The sequence below is a fragment of the Anomaloglossus baeobatrachus genome, chromosome 4, assembly GCF_048569485.1.
Source record: "Anomaloglossus baeobatrachus isolate aAnoBae1 chromosome 4, aAnoBae1.hap1, whole genome shotgun sequence".
NCBI lineage: Eukaryota > Metazoa > Chordata > Amphibia > Anura > Aromobatidae > Anomaloglossus > Anomaloglossus baeobatrachus.
Window position 1 is genome coordinate 87,641,512 of NC_134356.1, and position 18,992 is coordinate 87,660,503.

The window sequence follows — 18,992 nt, forward strand, 5'->3', positions numbered from 1 at the left end:
CCAAAACACACCACACACACACAAACCGCGCAACACACACACACACAACGCTACAGACACACAGCACTCCACAAACAACGCAACACACGCAACACACATACAACACCGCTCTCACCCCCCGTCACACCCAGACAACACCCAGAACATGTACAGCGCCCTACACAAACACTTGGTAACTACACACAACAACATATATATATATATATATATATATATATATATATATATATATATATATATATATACATATAACAAAAATCATACATGAACTACACAATACGTAAATTCTAGAATACCCGATGCGTAGAATCGGGCCACCTTCTAATATATATATATATATATATATATACAGTTAGGTCCAGAAATATTTGGACAGTGACACAATATTCGCGAGTTGGGCTCTGCATGCCACCACATTGGATTTGAAATGAAACCTCTACAACAGAATTCAAGTGCAGATTGTAACGTTTAATTTGAAGGTTTGAACAAAAATATCTGATAGAAATTGTAGGAATTGTACACATTTCTTTACAAACACTCCACATTTTAGGAGGTCAAAAGTAATTGGACAAATAAGCCAAACCCAAACAAAATATTTTTATTTACAATATTTTGTTGCGAATCCTTTGGAGGCAATCACTGCCTTAAGTCTGGAACCCATGGACATCACCAAACGCTGGGTTTTCTCCTTCTTAATGCTTTGCCAGGCCTTTACAGCTGCAGCCTTCAGGTCTTGCTTGTTTGTGGGTCTTTCCGTCTTAAGTCTGGATTTGAGCAAGTGAAATGCATGCTCAATTGGGTTAAGATCTGGTGATTGACTTGGCCATTGCAGAATGTTCCACTTTTTTGCACTCATGAACTCCTGGGTAGCTTTGGCTGTATGCTTGGGGTCATTGTCCATCTGTACTATGAAGCGCCGTCTGATCAACGTTGCGGCATTTGGCTGAATCTGGGCTGAAAGTATATCCCGGTACACTTCAGAATTCATCCGGCTACTCTTGTCTGCTGTTATGTCATCAATAAACACAAGTGACCCAGTGCCATGGAAAGCCATGCATGCCCATGCCATCACGTTGCCTCCACCATGTTTTACATAGGATGTGGTGTGCCTTGGATCATGTGCCGTTCCCTTTCTTCTCCAAACTTTTTTCTTCCCATCATTCTGGTACAGGTTGATCTTGGTCTCATCTGTCCATAGAATACTTTTCCAGAACTGAGCTGGCTTCATGAGGTGTTTTTCAGCAAATTTAACTCTGGCCTGTCTATTTTTGGAATTGATGAATGGTTTGCATCTAGATGTGAACCCTTTGTATTTACTTTCATGGAGTCTTCTCTTTACTGTTGACTTAGAGACAGATACACCTACTTCACTGAGAGTGTTCTGGTCTTCAGTTGATGTTGTGAACGGGTTCTTCTTCACCAAAGAAAGTATGCGGCGATCATCCACCACTGTTGTCATCCATGGACGCCCAGGCCTTTTTGAGTTCCCAAGCTCACCAGTCAATTCCTTTTTTCTCAGAATGTACCCGACTGTTGATTTTGCTACTCCAAGCATGTCTGCTATCTCTCTGATGGATTTTTTCTTTTTTTTCAGCCTCAGGATGTTCTGCTTCACCTCAATTGAGAGTTCCTTAGACCGCATGTTGTCTGGTCACAGCAACAGCTTCCAAATGCAAAACCACACACCTGTAATCAACCCCAGACCTTTTAACTACTTCATTGATTACAGGTTAACGAGGGAGACGCCTTCAGAGTTAATTGCAGCCCTTAGAGTCCCTTGTCCAATTACTTTTGGTCCCTTGAAAAAGAGGAGGCTATGCATTACAGAGCTATGATTCCTAAACCCTTTCTCTGATTTGGATGTGAAAACTCTCATATTGCAGCTGGGAGTGTGCACTTTCAGCCCATATTATATATATAATTGTATTTCTGAACATGTTTTTGTAAACAGCTAAAATAACAAAACTTGTGTCACTGTCCAAATATTTCTGGCCCTGACTGTATATATATATATATATATATATATATATATATATATACTTTATCTCTATTATACATATTATTATACATTGTAATTCTTTAAAAATATTCTTTACTGTTTTTCTGTCAGACTATTTATTAAATGAATTCTGCAGGTTATTACAGTCATATAGATATCTAATATGTGTAGGGCTTTTTCTTACACATATGTAAAAAAAAATAATTAAAAATGTTCCTACTGTAACTGGGCCATGCTTGTAAGCCATGGTTACAGGGGAACATAGCATAATGCATCAAAAAAGTCACTAGGAGAGTCGATCTGTATGCCAGCAGACAACCAACAATCATGTGATCACCAGATCCTAGAGAAGCATCGTCAGTATGGATGGATGTAACTGTATATAGTACTCATTGCGCAAAAGCGTTGAATAACCACTTCTATCTTCTGTGTCTTCTGCTTTTAATAGACTGCAGGAACTTTAGCACCATCCAATAAATTTACAATGACATTGGATTAAAGGGAATCTGTCACCAGGCTTTCGCTACCTAATCTGAGAGCAGCATAATGTATGAGCAGAGATCCTGATTCCAGCGGTTTATCACTTACTTGGCTGCTTAGTGTAGTTTTGGTACAATCAGTGTTTAATCAGTAGTAAATTATCATTACAGGACTACTTGATGTGCTGCCAGGTAGTCCAGCATATTCTTGAGCTCTGTATAACTGATAGAAACAATGATTTCATCAAAATGACAGCAAACAGCTCAGTAAGTGACACATCGCTGTAATCAAGGTCTGTGTGGCAGATAGACAGAAAATAGCCCCAGTGCAAGAGAGTATAATAGTTCTGTCTATAAGGCCCCCTTCACACGTCCGTGTCTCCGGTACGTGCTAGGTCCGTGCCCGTATGTACCGGAGACACGGGCACACGTATACCCATTAAAATCAATGGGTATATGTGCACGCACGTGTTCTGCCAGTGGCCCGTGCCTCCGTGTGGAGCAGACGTGTGCCGTGTGCTCCACACGGATGCATGTCAGTGTTTCTCCGGCAGCACGGGCCCGCACACGTACCACACGGAAGTAGTGTGGATGCGGGTGCACGTGACTCGCGCCGGAGAAACACACGTGGAATTGTAAAAAATAAAAAAACACATACTCACCTCCACGAGTCCTGCAGTCTCTGCCGCGGCTGTCCCCTGCATCCGACACCTAGTGATTTTGAACAACGCGTCTTCTTCACTGGGGGCCGGAAGCAGCATCAGCGGGGTGTGGCCTGTGCCAGACGCTGTCATTCAGCACCACAGACAGCGCCAGATGATGCAGGTAGGCGGGGCTTTCCATTCTCCAGGAAAGAATTCAACAGGAATGTGCCACAAACACGGCACACGGGGAGCAAACCACCCCTTTAACACGTACGTGAAAAAAATGGATCGTTTTTTTCACGGACGTGTGTAGGGGGCCTAAGAGAAGTTGCTTGCTGCTTTGGAGGTAGTAGTAGGCCCTCTTACCTCTTTGGCCCTTGTGTGGATGCACAGATTGCACCAGTGGTATATCCACCCCTGGTTAATACCCCTGATTAGGCAACAAAGAAACAATTTTAAACACATCTATGTTGCTGATCATATTTCCCAGATAAGTGAGAAAAAGAAGCTTAAAGGGAATCTGTCAGCAGGTTTTTGCTACCTTATCTAAAAGCAGCATGATGTAGGCAAAGAGATCCTGAATCCAATGATGTATCACTTAAGGCCCCGTCACACTAAGCAACATCGCTAGCAACATCGCTGCTAACGAACAACTTTTGTGACGTTGCTAGCGATGTTGCTGTGTGTGACATCCAGCAACAACCTGGCCCCTGCTGTGAGGTCGTTGGTTGTTGCTGAATGTCCTGGGCCATTTTTTAGTTGTTGCTGTCCCGCTGTGAAGCAGAGATCGCTGTGTGTGACAGCGAGACAGCAACAACTAAATGTGCAGGCAGCAGGAGCCGGCTTCTGCGGAGGCTGGTAACCACAGTAAACATCGGGTAACCAAGAAGCCCTGTCCTTGGTTACCCGATATTTACCTTTGTTACCAGCCTGTTGGGATCTCTGGTAAGTTGCTTAGTGTGACTGGACCTTTAGATTACGGTGTGCAACGGTTCTGACACAATCAGAATATCTAGATTTAGCCATGTAGCAGAGCTGAGAATGCTGTCCAGCCCACAATAGGCTCTCAGTAAAGATTGTACATTGACATTGAAGTGTCAATCACACCTGAGGGCGTGCCATGTGTGTGACTTTGTAGTCTGAGCAATGATAAGGGTCCTGCTACTTTAAACAAACATAGGAAATAAATAGATGGGATTGTGACAGGTAAGGCAGCCCTGAACTTTCTGTGTTAACCCTTGCAGCATGTAGGCTTCAGCTTACAAAGCAAAAACCTGCAGACAGATTTACTTTAATGGGTTGTACCAAGATTGCATGTTTTCACTTAACCACACCATAACTAATACTAACTTATTATAGAATAGGCAGACCTGAAGATGAACTTGCAAAGTACGATCATTTCTCTGCTGTACTGTAAAACTTGCTGGGCACAAATGTCCATACAAGAAATGCCTACGAGCAAGAAAACATATCGGTTTTTCAAAATGTTTCTCATTTCTGTACTGTGCAATTGTTATTCCATTTTTGTGGTTTCCACTATAAAGCATATTCTTACTTATCTCATCTTTATGTTTTAGTGTAACCATGCATGTATCTCGGCTCAGAGGACAACAATACTGCTTACACCCCAAACTGCACAGTACAAAGAAGTTCCTCAAGTGGTACACAATATACAGGGAAAAGAACAGGTACGTGTACGATCATCACTAGTGCTACTACTAATACAAATCAGCACCATTGTTACAAATTCTTGGGCTATGTACCCACATGGCATTTTTTTTTTTTTAGCATGTTTCCTTGCTTATTTTAATCAATAAAAGCAAGGGAAAAGCATCCCAGAAAAGTCTATGAGAATCGTGAATTGCTGCACCCAGGCTGCATTATTTTTCCAGCATGTCAATTGTTTCTGCGTTTTTTTCTGCATTTCTACAATCCTCTGCAATGCTTTATCACTACAGGGGATTATCTCCCACCACTTTGCCCCACACACCATGCATACAGCATGGTGTGTGAGGCGATCCTAAGCTCAGTAACCCGGGGTGGTCATGGTGACAACCCTGGGTTACTATGGCAGAGATTAGATCCATAATGCAGCTCCCCATACCCAGAGTGGAGACTGAACCTGCGCCAGCACTGTCCCCATGACTGAAACCAGAACGCTGCCGGGAGGATTAAAGTTCATTTCTTGCCAGCAGCAAGGTTTAATGTCCAAGCACCAGGCAGGTTCAAAATGTTATTAACATGCAGATTAACCCCATATCTGTAGGTTAATTGCATTTTTCCACTTGACAGGTTCCCTTTAAGTTGTGAGCTTTTGGTTTTTTTTTTCTATTGTATGATTGCATTTTAACTCTAGGGAAAAGTTTAGCTCTACACAATTTTTTTAAAGCTTGACCTAATATTTTTCATGAGGAGATAATGTCAATGCAATTGAGCAAAATCATTGTGATGCTAGTCACTACTTATGGGTAGTATAAAGAGTAGTCAGGAAATCCAGGGTCTGGTAACAGGAAGACATGTATGGACACAGGGAGTACACAGAGGTGTAGTCAGGTCACAGTCCGAGGGTCAGAATTCTGGGAAGGTATTCAGGGAGAAAACTGAGACGTGATAAGGTAATGGTCTGAGGTCAAAAGGCAGGAGGTCACAACAGGAACAGGGAGTGGGCAGAGAGGAGTCAAGCAACAGTCTGGTGTCAGGAAACAAAGATCAGAACACAGGCAGGAACACAGGCCAACAGCACAAAAATAGAACCAGAATTTACGACTGACAAGGTTCTGGGTGAGCATACTCAGTAAAGAAGCCGAGTGATTACACAGAAGATGGAACACCCGAGCAATCAGCACCTCCCAGAACCAGCATGGAATTCAACCTGCCAGCCAGAAGCCCAGGAAAACACAGCAGAACATCTCCTACTATGCAAGATGCTCTGCACAGAGGAATCGTGACAATCCTAATCTCAAACATCTCTAGCTTCGGATCACATAACAATGAATGAGAGGCCTAATTCTCTATGTGAGCCTATAACATAAATCTAAAAATAAAACATTCTACTACCACATACTATACAATTTACTTCATACAGTATACTTTATATAGGGCGTAGAGAATATTGAGAAGTAGAAAAACTGTTTTTAAAGTTTAGAATTTTTAGCATTATTCTTTTTATTACATTCTTATCCAAGGAATGCAAGACTTATTAAAAACATCTTGTGAGAACAATTATGGCCTCCGGTTGCACAGAACAGTAGAGTATTTTTGTGTATACCTTTTGGGAGAATAACTCTAGTTTGACTAAATGTTTAACTGTTTCATGTCCAGTTCATTCTTCAGAAGTGAGAACAGACAAACTATAAACACAAGTAATAACTGTGGTTTAGGCCCTGTGCACACGTTCAGTAGTTGGTGAGTTTTTTACCTCAATATTTGTAGCCAAAACTAGGAGTGGGTAAAACATGTAGAAGTGGTGCCCGTGTTTCTATTCTACTTTTCCTCTTACTGCTCCACTCCTGGTTTAGGTTACAAATACTGAGGTAAAAAACTTACCACATACTCAATGTGTGCACGTGGCCTTTTTGCTTCTACATTGACACTTAGGGCCTGTGCACACATTGTGGTTTTGTCACTTTTTTTCTGCTAGTTTTGTCACAAAACCTTAAGGCCACATGCACACGTTGTGCACTTGAGCTTTTTTTACCTCAGTATATGTAGGCAAAACAGTCAGAGGCCCCCTTCACACGCACGTGTCTCCGGAACGTGCTAGGTCCGTGCCCGCATGTAACAGACACACGGGCACATGCAAACCCATTAAAATCAATGGGTTTATGTGCACGCACGTGTGTAGCCATTGGCCCGTGCCTCCGTGTGGAACAGACGTGTGTCCGTGTTTTCCACACGGATGCATGTCCGTTTTTCTCCAGCAGCACGGGTGTCACATGGCCCGCACCCGTACCACACGGATGTAGTGTGGATGCGGTCCCGTGTGACTCGCGCCATGTGTCAGAGGGAACAAAAAATCTTTACTCACTTTCTCCAGCCCTGCTGTCTCTGCCGCTGCTGTCACTTGCTGCCGACTGCTGCTCATTATGCTCATTGCATATTCACTTCGCTGCGGCCGGCAGCAGCAGCAGCGGGGGGGTCGGCAGGGCTGGAGACCGAAGATCAGCACCACGGACAGCGACGCCAGGGACAGGTGAGCAGAAAGTTCCCGATCTCCGTGTGTTATCACAGATAATACACGGAGAACTCACGTAGTGCCATAAACACGGCACACGGAGGGGAAAACGCACCTTTGACATGTCCGTGAAAATCACGCACGTATTTGACAGACGTGTGAAGGGGGCCAGAGGAAAAGAAGAATAGAAACACGGGCACCACTTCTGTATTTCTTACCCATTCCTGGTTTTGACTACAAATACTGAGGTAAAAGACTCACCAAATACTCAACATATGCACGTGGCCCAATGCTATGTGCCCACGTGGCTTTTTTTTGCGTTTTTTTTTTGTTTTCCCTCTCTTGTTATAATTAATAGAGATGATCGAATACCTCAAATATTCGGCTTCGCGAATATTTACCGAATAGGTCGCAGCTATTCGACTATTCGCGAATATTCGATGCGCAATGTAAGTTTATGGGAAACTCGAATAACAACTATTCGGAACTATTTTGGCTTCCCATAGACTTACATTGCGCATCTGTTGCGGGCGGGGAGGACGCCACTGCGCTGCGCTCGCTAACGCTCGGGTCCGGCGCTGCTGCAGCTGCTCGGTGGCTCGAGCAGTGGGCCGGATCCGGGGACTCGAGCGGCGCTCCTCGCCCATGAGTGAAAGGGGTGGTTGGTTTGGGGGATTTAGTCCGTGACGCCACCCACGGGTCGTGGTGAAGATGGGCACCACCGCTGCTGGTGACGAGGATCCCAGGAGCGATGGTAGAGAGTAGCTGGGATGTTGTTTTCCCCCTCCGTGGGTAGGGGTCGGTGGTCCCGGGGCCCGATGATGTGACGGGGAGGCAGGGTTGGTGAGGTTCAGGGTTGCAGGGACAGCACGGCGCGGTGCCGGATGGCACGGGTGTACTCACTCAGCAAGAAAGGTACAAAGTCCTCGGTAAACCAAAAGGCTGGATGGACGGGTCCCGCAGCCGGCTGCAGTGTCTCTCCCCGGACAGATGATGGCGGCTGTCTTTCCCTGCACCTTGATGTTCTCATTTGACTACTATGGATCCCCAACGGTAGTCCGCTCCCCGGCGTATGGGTACCGGAGGAGCCCGTTTGCCCGCAGACGAGGCCCTTGGGTCTCTAGCCTTAGGCGGTAGCTGTATACCTTCACGGTGTGGGCGGTTGCTTTCAATCGGGACTTTTGCTCTTATGAAACCCCTGGGGTTCCGGTCACAATCGGATCTGACTATTGTCGGCGGCTCGAAGCCTGGTTGGGGTCCGATGGCCCTGCCTGTGTGTGCTGGCTTCATTCGCTCCCCAGTCAGTACTGGCGGGCCGTCGCCTGTCCACGGTCCTAGGGTTCCGCGTTGCTCCACCACTCCTGCAGACGGCCACCACCGTCTGCCAACCTTGCTGTCAGTGCCTGGACCACAAACCCAGACACCCAAGTGATCACTCCTCTCACTTCCACCTCCTGGACTAAACTCCTGACTTCAACTGACACTTTTCCCGCCTCCAGGCCTGTGAACTCCTTGATGGGTGGGGCCAACTGCTTAGCTCCACCCCACCTGGTGTGGACATCAGACCCTGGAGGGAGGCAACAAGGGTTTTGTGTTTTGGCTGGTGTCACTGTCTAGTGGGGGTGGGGTGCTTGTTTGTTATCTGTGACGACCTGGCTAGGCCAGGGCGCCACACATCGAATATTTGCATAGCGGCGACCTATTTGTCGGATATTCGCGAAGCCGAATATTTGAGATATTCGATCATCCATAATAATCAATAAAAGCAAGGAAAGAGCATCCCAGAAAAGTCTATGAGAATCCTGACTTGCCGTGCACACGCCGGTTCTTTGTTCCTTGCAAACTTTGTTGTTGAAAAAAGAAGCAGCAATTGTTTCTTCGTTTAATTTCAGCGTTTCTATAATCCCCTGCAATGCTTTATCACTACAGGGGATTATATTGCAGCACTTCGCCTCACACACCGTGCATACAGCATGGTATGTGAGGCTCTCCATAGCTCTTTTACATGGGGTTCTCATGGTGACGACCCAGTGTTACTATGGCAACGATCAGGTCACTGTGGTCGCATTACGGGGACCCGATCGCCAGGGAGAGGTAAGCGATTCCTCTCTCTGCCTTCTGAATGTAATTGCATTGATCGCAGCATTCAGGTGGTTAAACTGCCGGGAGTGGCGCGGACACCGCTTCGGGCAATGAGAGGCGGGTCCCAGCTGTAACATCAGTCGGAGACACAGCAGTGATCGCTATGACTAAAGTAAAGCACAAAAGGAAAGTTTCTGCACCAAATTTGCATCTTCTGGCAAAAAAACACACCAAAGACGTAGTATATTTTTGCCGCAATTTTGGTGCGTTTTTTCCATGTGTTTTACAATTGGTAGAAGGGCTAAAAAACGCAAACAAAAACGCACCTAGAACTGACGTGCTGCAGATTGTTTTCTGCACCAAATCTACAAGGAAAAAAAGAAGCAATGTGCTCACAGCACTTCAGACTTTTCATTAACTTTGTTGGTATAAGGGTAGGTATACAGATTTGTGACAAAACTGCACCAAAAATGCATAAAAACACACTGTGTGCACATAACCTAAGGGTTTCCTGATACAGCAAAGTGACTGAGAATCCTTAAGTCTTGCGCACACGTTGCTTAGCTTCTCCTTGCAGATTTGGTACAGATTTAAATGACCAGCATTTCAATTCTTTCAGTGTTTTTGCTGCAGATTTTACCCGTAATAATGAGTGGGGAAAAATAATCAAAAACAAATGTAAATAATGTGGCAAAAATGTGCATACTTTATGCTGCGTTTTTCCTGCCAAACGGAAATTATTAATGTGTGCATATATACGTATATACCTATATATATATATATATATATATATATATATATATATATTGTGAGACTGTGACCGGGGTTATCTATGACGGCCGGTATGTCTCGCCCCGGTTGTGCTCACTCCATGATAGAAAGCAACTCCACTCCAGGGTTAATGCTGTTTCCCTACAGGCTGAAGGAAGGGTTAAAAGGAAACAGGAACAAGGGCGGGTGTGCCGGGTGTGAGGGAGTGAACACAACTCCCTGAGTTCTCTGCCGGAGAGGCACATTTGTACTGTTGTGGACTTTTGTTTGGATAATAAACCGTGTGCTGTGACCCTTGATGCCTGGATCCCGTGTCTTCTGCTGCGCAGCCGACCACGCTACCTCACATATGGTGGAGAATCGGCGGGCATGCCAGCCCGGTGAGGTGTAGCTTCCATTTCTGGTGACCCGGTAGCACACGTCCTGGATTCAAGCGGCTATACTACAGCCCAAACCCGGCGACGCCATGGAAGAAATACTAAAGCAGCAGCAACAGATCAATGCACACCTGCTCCGGTCGTTGGATCATCAGCAGCAATCTTTGACATTGCAGGAACAAAGGCACCAAGAACAGATGGTTCTCCTGGCCAAGTCGATCCGTGCCGGACCGGCAGCAACAACCCCGGGACCGGGTGACGACGGCAGCGTCCGGAAAGCGGTGAGACAAGCGTTGCAAAAGATGACCCCGGGGGATGATGTGGAAGCGTTCCTGGCGGTGTTTGAGCGGGTGGCCGAGCGGGAAAAGCTGCCGACCCCCCAGTGGGCTGAGGTATTGTCGCCCTATCTGAAGGGGGAGCCCCAAAAAGCGTACCTGGACCTCTGTATCGAGGACGCCATAGAATATGCGACTTTGAAAGCCGAAATACTTGCTCGGTTGGGGGTGAATACCTATGTACGGGCTCAGCAGGTAAATCAGTGGTTCTATGAGGAAGCCAAACCCGTACGCTCCCAGGCCTATGACTTGTTGCATCTCGTAAAGAAGTGGTTGCAGCCTGACACTCTGAGCCCGGCGCAAATGGTGGAAAGGGTAGTAGTTGATCGTTTTGTGCGCACTTTACCTGTCACCATTCAACGGTGGGTAGGACAGGGCGACCCGAGTACCCTGGACCAATTAGTGTCCCTGGTAGAGCGGCATGTGGCTACGCAGGACTTGATACGGGACACTGAGACTTTGCGTACCGCCCGTCGGTCCGGCCCCTCCAAGCCTAGGGTCAAGGACCCACCGCTGACACCGGTGCAGGATTCCGCTACCGTCCCGTCTGAGGCCACGCCCGCCGTCCCTGAGGTCCGGAAGGTTCTGTACCCTAAACGACAACTCGTCAAGGGGGTTTCCTTCCCTATTAGATGTTGGCGGTGCCAGCGGGTGGGACATATGGAAGCCCAGTGTCCACTCACCACGGAGCCCATGGATTGTGGGGTTACCCGGCGGGGTTCAATGTATGCTCAGGTGGTGTGTACCGCTGACCTGGTCTCCCCAGAGACTGAGCCCCACTTGTGCCAAATACAGGTGAATGGATGTCCGGTTACAGGATTGTTGGATTCCGGAAGCTTAGTGACCCTTGTGCGATCAACCTTGAGGGCTAAAGTAAAGGCCACAGGACGTACCGTGGGGGTGGTTTGCATACATGGGGACCGCCGAGACTATCCCACGGGGATTGTCACCATCACAGCACCTTGCGGTCAGGTGCAACATGAGGTGGGACTTATTAACACTCTTCCCTATGACGTGATCCTAGGAAGGGATCTGCCCTATTTTTGGACTTTATGGAAGGGACCTCCTAAGTCCCCTCAGATATTGGTCAGTCCGGGACCTGAGCCCTACAATCCTGAATCCGGGACGCCTGCCGTAGGGGTCCCCTTGATAGGGACAGAATGTGAACCCGATAGGTCGCCCCTAGAGGTATTGGCAGGAGAGGCTGAGACGGTCGAGCCCATCCCGGAGTTGGAGGCGTCCCCGTATACGTTTGGGACAGCCCAACTCCAGGACCCTACATTAATACATGCCCGGAGTCGGGTGACAGTAGTTGACGGGGTGGCACAGCTGCCCGGTGCCCAGGTAAGGTACCCCCATTTCGCTCTTAAGCAGGATTTGCTCTACCGGGTAGATGAAATACGGGGCGTGGGGGTAGAGCAGTTGGTGGTGCCCCAGCCGTATCGCCGGCGGGTCCTCGACTTGGCTCATAAACACCTGATGAGTGGCCACCTAGGGGTCAAGAAAACGCAGGAGCAAATATTGCAAAGGTTCTATTGGCCCGGGGTCTTTGGGGAGGTAAAACGGTTCTGCGAAACCTGCCCGGAGTGTCAGCTTACCGCACCCCTGACCCACTTTCGCAGTCCGTTGGTACCGTTACCCATTATAGAAGTCCCTTTTGAACGGATAGGGATGGATCTGGTGGGGCCCCTCGTAAAGTCTGCTCGAGGGCACCAACACATCCTAGTGATCGTTGACTATGCCACCCGGTATCCAGAGGCGATACCTCTCAGACATACTGCGGCGAGGCTTATAGCTCGGGAGTTGTTTGCTGTGTTCTGCCGGGTGGGGTTGCCCAAGGAGATCCTTACGGATCAGGGGACCCCATTCATTTCTAAAGTGACCAAAGAGCTATGCCGGCTACTCCAGATCAAGCAGTTGCGTACGTCTGTGTATCATCCTCAGACGGATGGTTTAGTGGAACGATTCAATAAAACCCTGAAAACCATGCTAAAAAGGGTGATTTCCAAAGACGGGAAAGACTGGGATATGATGCTTCCCTATTTGATGTTTGCCATACGAGAGGTGCCACAGGCATCCACGGGGTTTTCGCCTTTTGAATTGTTATACGGGCGACATCCCCGGGGATTGTTGGACCTGGCAAAGGAAACATGGGCGCAAGAGCCCACCCCCCATAAAAGTGTGATTGAACACATTTTAGGAATGCAGAACCGCATAAGCGCGGTCATGCCAATTGTGAAGGAGCATTTACAGGAGGCTCAGGCCGCGCAAAGCGGCCGCTACAATAGACAAGCCACCGTGCGGACCTTTAACCCCGGGGATCGGGTGTTGGTATTGATCCCCACGGCGGAGAGTAAATTCCTGGCTCAGTGGCAAGGCCCCTACGAGATAAAGGAAAGAGTCGGGGTGGTCAACTATAAAGTATTGCAGCCCGGTAGGCGGAAACCTGAACAAATATACCATGTCAACCTATTAAAACCTTGGCAGGAACGGGAAAGCCTGATGGTTGTTTTTTCCCCATCTCCCTCCTCTTCGGGTCGTTCAAACCCGGCTCCAGCGACTTCCGGAGAGGACGAACCGGAAGTAAGGATTGGAGAAGCCCTCACCAAGCAACAGAGGCGAGAGGCCAGACGGCTGGTTCAACAGAACCCCGATGTCTTCTCCGAGCTGCCTGGTAGGACCAGTCTGATATGACATGATATTGTCACCGAGCCCCACCTGAAGGTACGCCTGAAGTCATACCGCGTGCCGGAGGCTCGAAGACAAGCCATATCAGACGAAGTGAAGACAATGCTACGCCTGGGGGTCATCGAAAAATCCCGGAGTGAATGGGCTAGTCCCATTGTCCTAATACCAAAACCCGATGGCTCCTTAAGGTTCTGCAATGACTTTAGGAGATTGAACGAAATATCCAAGTTCGATCTCTACCCCATGCCCCGGGTGGATGAGCTGATTGATAGGCTGGGACAGGCGTGATATTTTACCACGCTCGACCTGACCAAGGGGTACTGGCAGGTGCCACTGACGGAGTCCGCCAAGGAGAAAACCGCTTTTGTTACGCCGGAGGGTCTCTTCCACTATGTTGTCTTGCCTTTTGGGTTACATGGCGCTCCGGCCACGTTCCAGAGGTTGATGGACTTGGTGCTGGAACCCCACCAGGCGTATGCATCAGCGTACCTTGATGACATCATTATTTACAGCTCCGAGTGGCAGACCCACTTGGAACAGGTACAAGCGGTGGTAGACGCGCTTCAAACAGCCGGATTGACAGCCAATCCCAAGAAATGTGCGTTGGGACTCACGGAAGCCCGCTACTTGGGCTACGTGATAGGCCAAGGAGTGATTAAGCCCCAAATTAACAAGGTTGAGGCGATCCAGAAGTGGCCTAGACCCCTGACCACGAAGCAGGTTAGGGCCTTCCTGGGTATCGTGGGGTACTACAGGAGGTTTGTAAAAGATTTTGCGGGACTATCAGCCCCCTTGACGGACCTTCTCAAAGGCAAGAAGTCCGTCATGGTGCGCTGGACTCCGCAGGCCGAGGACTCCTTCCGGGCCCTGAAGGGGGTCCTGTGCGGACAGCCCGTTCTTGTAAACCCTGATTTCCAGAAGGAGTTCATAGTACAGACTGACGCCTCGGAGGTCGGCCTGGGGGCAGTGCTGTCTCAGGTAGTTCAGGGGGAGGAACACCCCGTCACCTTCTTAAGTAGGAAGCTCACCCCTCCCGAGCGGAATTATAGCGTAGTGGAGAAGGAGTGCCTGGCGATCAAGTGGGCCTTGGAGTCCCTACGCTATTACCTGCTGGGACGACGGTTTCGCTTGGTGACGGATCACTCTCCACTGGTATGGATGAGGTCCGCCAAGGAACGGAATGCCCGGGTTACCCGGTGGTTCCTTTCTCTGCAGAACTTCCGGTTTACGGTTGAACACCGGGCCGGTAGGTTGCAGGGCAACGCCGATGCCTTGTCCCGCGGCCCGTGTTTGATGGCGGGAGTTCAACCCTGCACGCTTGAACTGAGGGGGGGGGTATGTGAGACTGTGACCGGGGTTATCTATGACGGCCGGTATGTCTCGCCCCGGTTGTGCTCACTCCATGATAGAAAGCAACTCCACTCCAGGGTTAATGCTGTTTCCCTACAGGCTGAAGGAAGGGTTAAAAGGAAAAAGGAACAAGGGCGGGTGTGCCGGGTGTGAGGGAGTGAACACAACTCCCTGAGTTCTCTGCCGGAGAGGCACATGTGTACTGTTGTGGACTTTTGTTTGGATAATAAACCGTGTGCTGTGACCCTTGATGCCTGGATCCCGTGTCTTCTGCTGCGCAGCCGACCACGCTACCTCACAATATATATATAGATATATATATATATATATATATATAGGTATATACATATACCTTGTCAGATGAAGAGAGTATATTCTACAAGTGATAAAACTATGTATTTTTGCACATTTATTGGAGGACAAATGCAATGTGGGTGAGTTTAGTTAAAGTAGATTTCTGTAGTGTTAGATGGGCTGACAGTCCTCTAAAGCAGTGATGCAATACTCCGAGCTGGTCGCTCTTACATTACTATTTTTCCTAAAGGGGTTGTCCCATAAATAAAGTTGATTTTAAACAAAAGATCTTGGAATAATAATAAGTTCCACAATTGAATGTGTTTTTTAAAAAATCCTGAGATGATGTCATATAATGTGCCTCCTATGTACTGTGTAATGTCCGTATGTGACTATACAGGGGCATGATCTGGTCATACAACATCTCCTGGGCAGGGGAGAAAGTAAAGCCTGCTTTACATGTTACAATTAATCGTGCAATCGCATTTGCGATCGCACCCGCCCCCATCGTTTGTGTGACACGGGCAATTAGTTGCCTGTGTCGCACAATGCTGTAACCCCCGTCACACGAACTTACCTTTCAAACGACCTCACTGTGGGCGGTGAACATCCACTTCCTGAATGGGGAGGGACGTTCGGCATCACAGCGACGTCACACAGTGGCCGCCCAATAGAAGCGGACGGGCGGAGATGAGCGGGACGTAAACATCCCGCCCACCTCCTTCCTTCAGCATTGCCGGCGGGACGCAGGTAAGCTGCAGTTCATCATTCCCGGGGTGTCACACGGAGCGATGTGTGCTGCTTCGGGTATGATGAACAACAGGACGTGCGATTTTTAGAAAATGAGCGACGTGTCAACGATGAACAAGAAGGAAAGTATTTCTGCTCGTTCATAGCTGTCACACGCTACGATATCACTAACGATGCCGGGTGTGCGTCACTTGCGACGTGACCCCGCCGATATCTCGTTAGATATATCGTAGCGTGTAAAGCCCGCTTAAGAGAGTATACAGATATAACAGCACTGGATCATAGCTGATTCTTTTTGTGATGTAAAATATTTTCCTGGTTGTTTTTAAAAAATGTTTTACCTCAAAGAATTATTTGTGTGACGCCACAGGGCTGTGGGGTACTCGGTCCCAGGTTTGTGGTGCGCAGTGGGGTCAGTTGTGGTCGCGGCCCGGTACCGTGGCCCTTGAATGCCGCCCCTCAGAAAAGAAAGGGGAATGAAAAATAAAACAAAAGGGGAAAAATAAAAGAAAAGGGGAAAAATAAAAGAAAAGGGGAAAAATAAAATAAAATAATAAAAGAGTTCTTGACTACACCACTTGCGGTGTGCGGCCAGGTTATTTGGGGCCGCCGCTGCAGGTTTCTGCTGGGGCTGGTGGAGTGATGCAGCCTGGATGTTTGGAGCCCTCCGCAAGCAGGGACAGGCCCCGGCAGTGAATGATGAGGATAGTAGTGGGGAACTGTCTGTCTGGGTGCACAGGGTGCTCAAGAACACAGTCCACACCAGTGTTGCAGTTTCCACATGCCTTTACTTTATGGTGGTACTTGAACCTACGGGTTCTCCGTGCCAGCTGTGACCTGGGTTGGCTGACCTCCATGCAAACTCGTTGTGGTTGGACTCCCGTGGCCTGGAACTACTTGGAAGTCCCTTTTCTTTAGGCTTGGCCCTAATGCAGGCAGCCTGGACTATTTAAGGGGTTCAGTCCTCAGTCCCCTCTTTGCTGCTTGTGCTTCATGCTTGTTTGGTTGGCGATGGACCCTGGAGATTTTTTTGCCCGGCAGAGTTAACAGCTGACTATAAAGTGTCCCACTGTCCTAGGGTCTGCACCCCGCCTTGTGCTGAGTACTGTGAGCCTTGGTTCCAGACTTCCACAGGCCTCCCGTTGTTCCTGGAGTTCTGGTTCCGTACTCCACAGTCCCTCACTCCTTTTACAGCACTCAGGTGGTTCTTCAGGTCAGTTTCTGTACTTTCCACTCTTTTCTCCTCACAACTCCTCTACTTCACTTCACTCTCCTTCACTTCCTCCACTAGACTACTCACTACTTCCTGCCAGCTTCCCAACTGACCACTCACCCCTCCCCCTTGCTGGGTCTCTCCCTACAGGTTGGGTGCCTACTATCCAATCAGTGCCCTCCCCTTTTACCTGTTACTAGGTAGTCTCCCAGTCTGGTGTTGGTGTTGTGTATGTGGCCTGAAGGTGCTGGTGTACTTGCTGGCACAGGTATTGCAGGGTTTGGGGGTTTGGGTTTCCACTGGTTACATTTGTGGCACCTGGTACCACAGAGGTGAAACATTTGCAATTCATGTTGTAATGTTTTTATAATTTTTTTACTTCCTCCCCTGTCCAGGAGATGTGGTATGATCAGACCATGTCCCTGTATGGTCAGATACATCCATTATACAGTACATAGCAGACACATATATATAAGATTATCTCAGCATAGGCACATTATTTTTTTTTAAACACATCAAACACAACACATGAAAACTATTATTATTCCAAGATCTATTGATTAAAATAAACTTTGTTTGTGGGGAAAAACCTTTAAAATTCCTGTTCCTGAAAATATTGACCCTTGTAGAGCCTGAACAGTTAAAGAAAAGAGAGAAAATTCTTATCCATATTAAAGTGATTGAATTAAAAAAGAAAAGAAAAATAGCAATAAGATTATTATATGATTGAGGTGTACCACCCCTGTGTCAGCGGCCGAGCCGCTCGGATCCGGAACCGCGGTGGCTTGAGGGATCTCCAGACCCGGGAGGGGGTCGCGCGCAGACACTGGAAGTGAAGAAGGGGAATATGTACAGGGGATTTGGAAGTTTGTGACGCCACCCATGGTGCGTGGTAAGATGGCGTACCACCGCTGCTGTTCGGCGAGCCCGGTGGCGGTAGTATGTCAGCAAGGTGTTTAACCCCTCTGTGGGTAGGGGGTTTTGCCCCTAGGGCCCAGTGATGGTAGTGAAGGGGGTGCCGTTGGGGAGGAAAGGGTTTTCTGCGTACTCACTCAGTCCAAGAATACTGACACTGACAGACTGTAAACCAGAATTCTGAGCACCACTGCAGCAAAGAGGGAGCACGCTTGGATCCGTGGCCTTGGTGTTGCTTGTTAGCCTGTGGCCTTTTCCGTGGCACCTTGTTCACTGTTTGGACCCTATAATGTGGAACTAATTGGGTTCTGCTCACCCATATGGCTAACGGAGTGAGCTTGCTTTCAGGGTTCACGCTTGGGATTTGATGGACTGTGTTTTGGGAAACGTCCTATCCCCTCGTTGCGCTAGTATCCGGATTTTGGAGCGGGTGAGGGATGAATCTTGAAGACTTCACCCCCCGTCGGGTAAATTACCAGGACGCTTGAAGCTACTTCCGGCCTATGATCCGCGTACCCCGTCGTGCCCTGGCCCCGTCCCGGAGATGGCTCAAGGTTGCCGGCTGCCCTCCTCGGCAATCCGGGCCCCTTGACACGATCCCCTGCGACCGGGGTTTCATAGTTTCATAGTTTTTAAGGTTGAAGGGAGACTCTAAGTCCATCTAGTTCAACCCGTAGCCTAACATGTTGATCCAGAGGAAGGCAAAAAAAAACCAATGTGTCAAACAAGCTCCAATGGGGAAAAAAATTCCTTCCTGACTCCACATACGGCAATCAGACTAGTTCCCTGGATCAACACCCTGTCATAAAATCTAATATACATAACTGGTAATCCAGCTCCTACCAGGCCCAGATCAACGTCTGCCACCTAGTAGTCTTCAGGAGCCCTGCTCCAAACCGGTGACCTCTCCCTCTGAGAGTC

General features: G+C 48.1%; 1 protein-coding gene across 1 annotated transcript in view; it reads left to right on the forward strand.

Annotated features, from left to right (window-relative positions):
- The window catches only part of CXCL14 (C-X-C motif chemokine ligand 14), an 85,841-nt gene that overhangs the window by 45,391 nt on the left and 21,458 nt on the right, over positions 1 to 18,992 (forward strand). Inside the window, exon 3 of the mRNA XM_075344455.1 lies at positions 4,700 to 4,810. Within this exon, the coding sequence (XP_075200570.1) occupies positions 4,700 to 4,810 (111 nt within the window). The remainder of the gene's footprint in view (positions 1 to 4,699; positions 4,811 to 18,992) is intronic.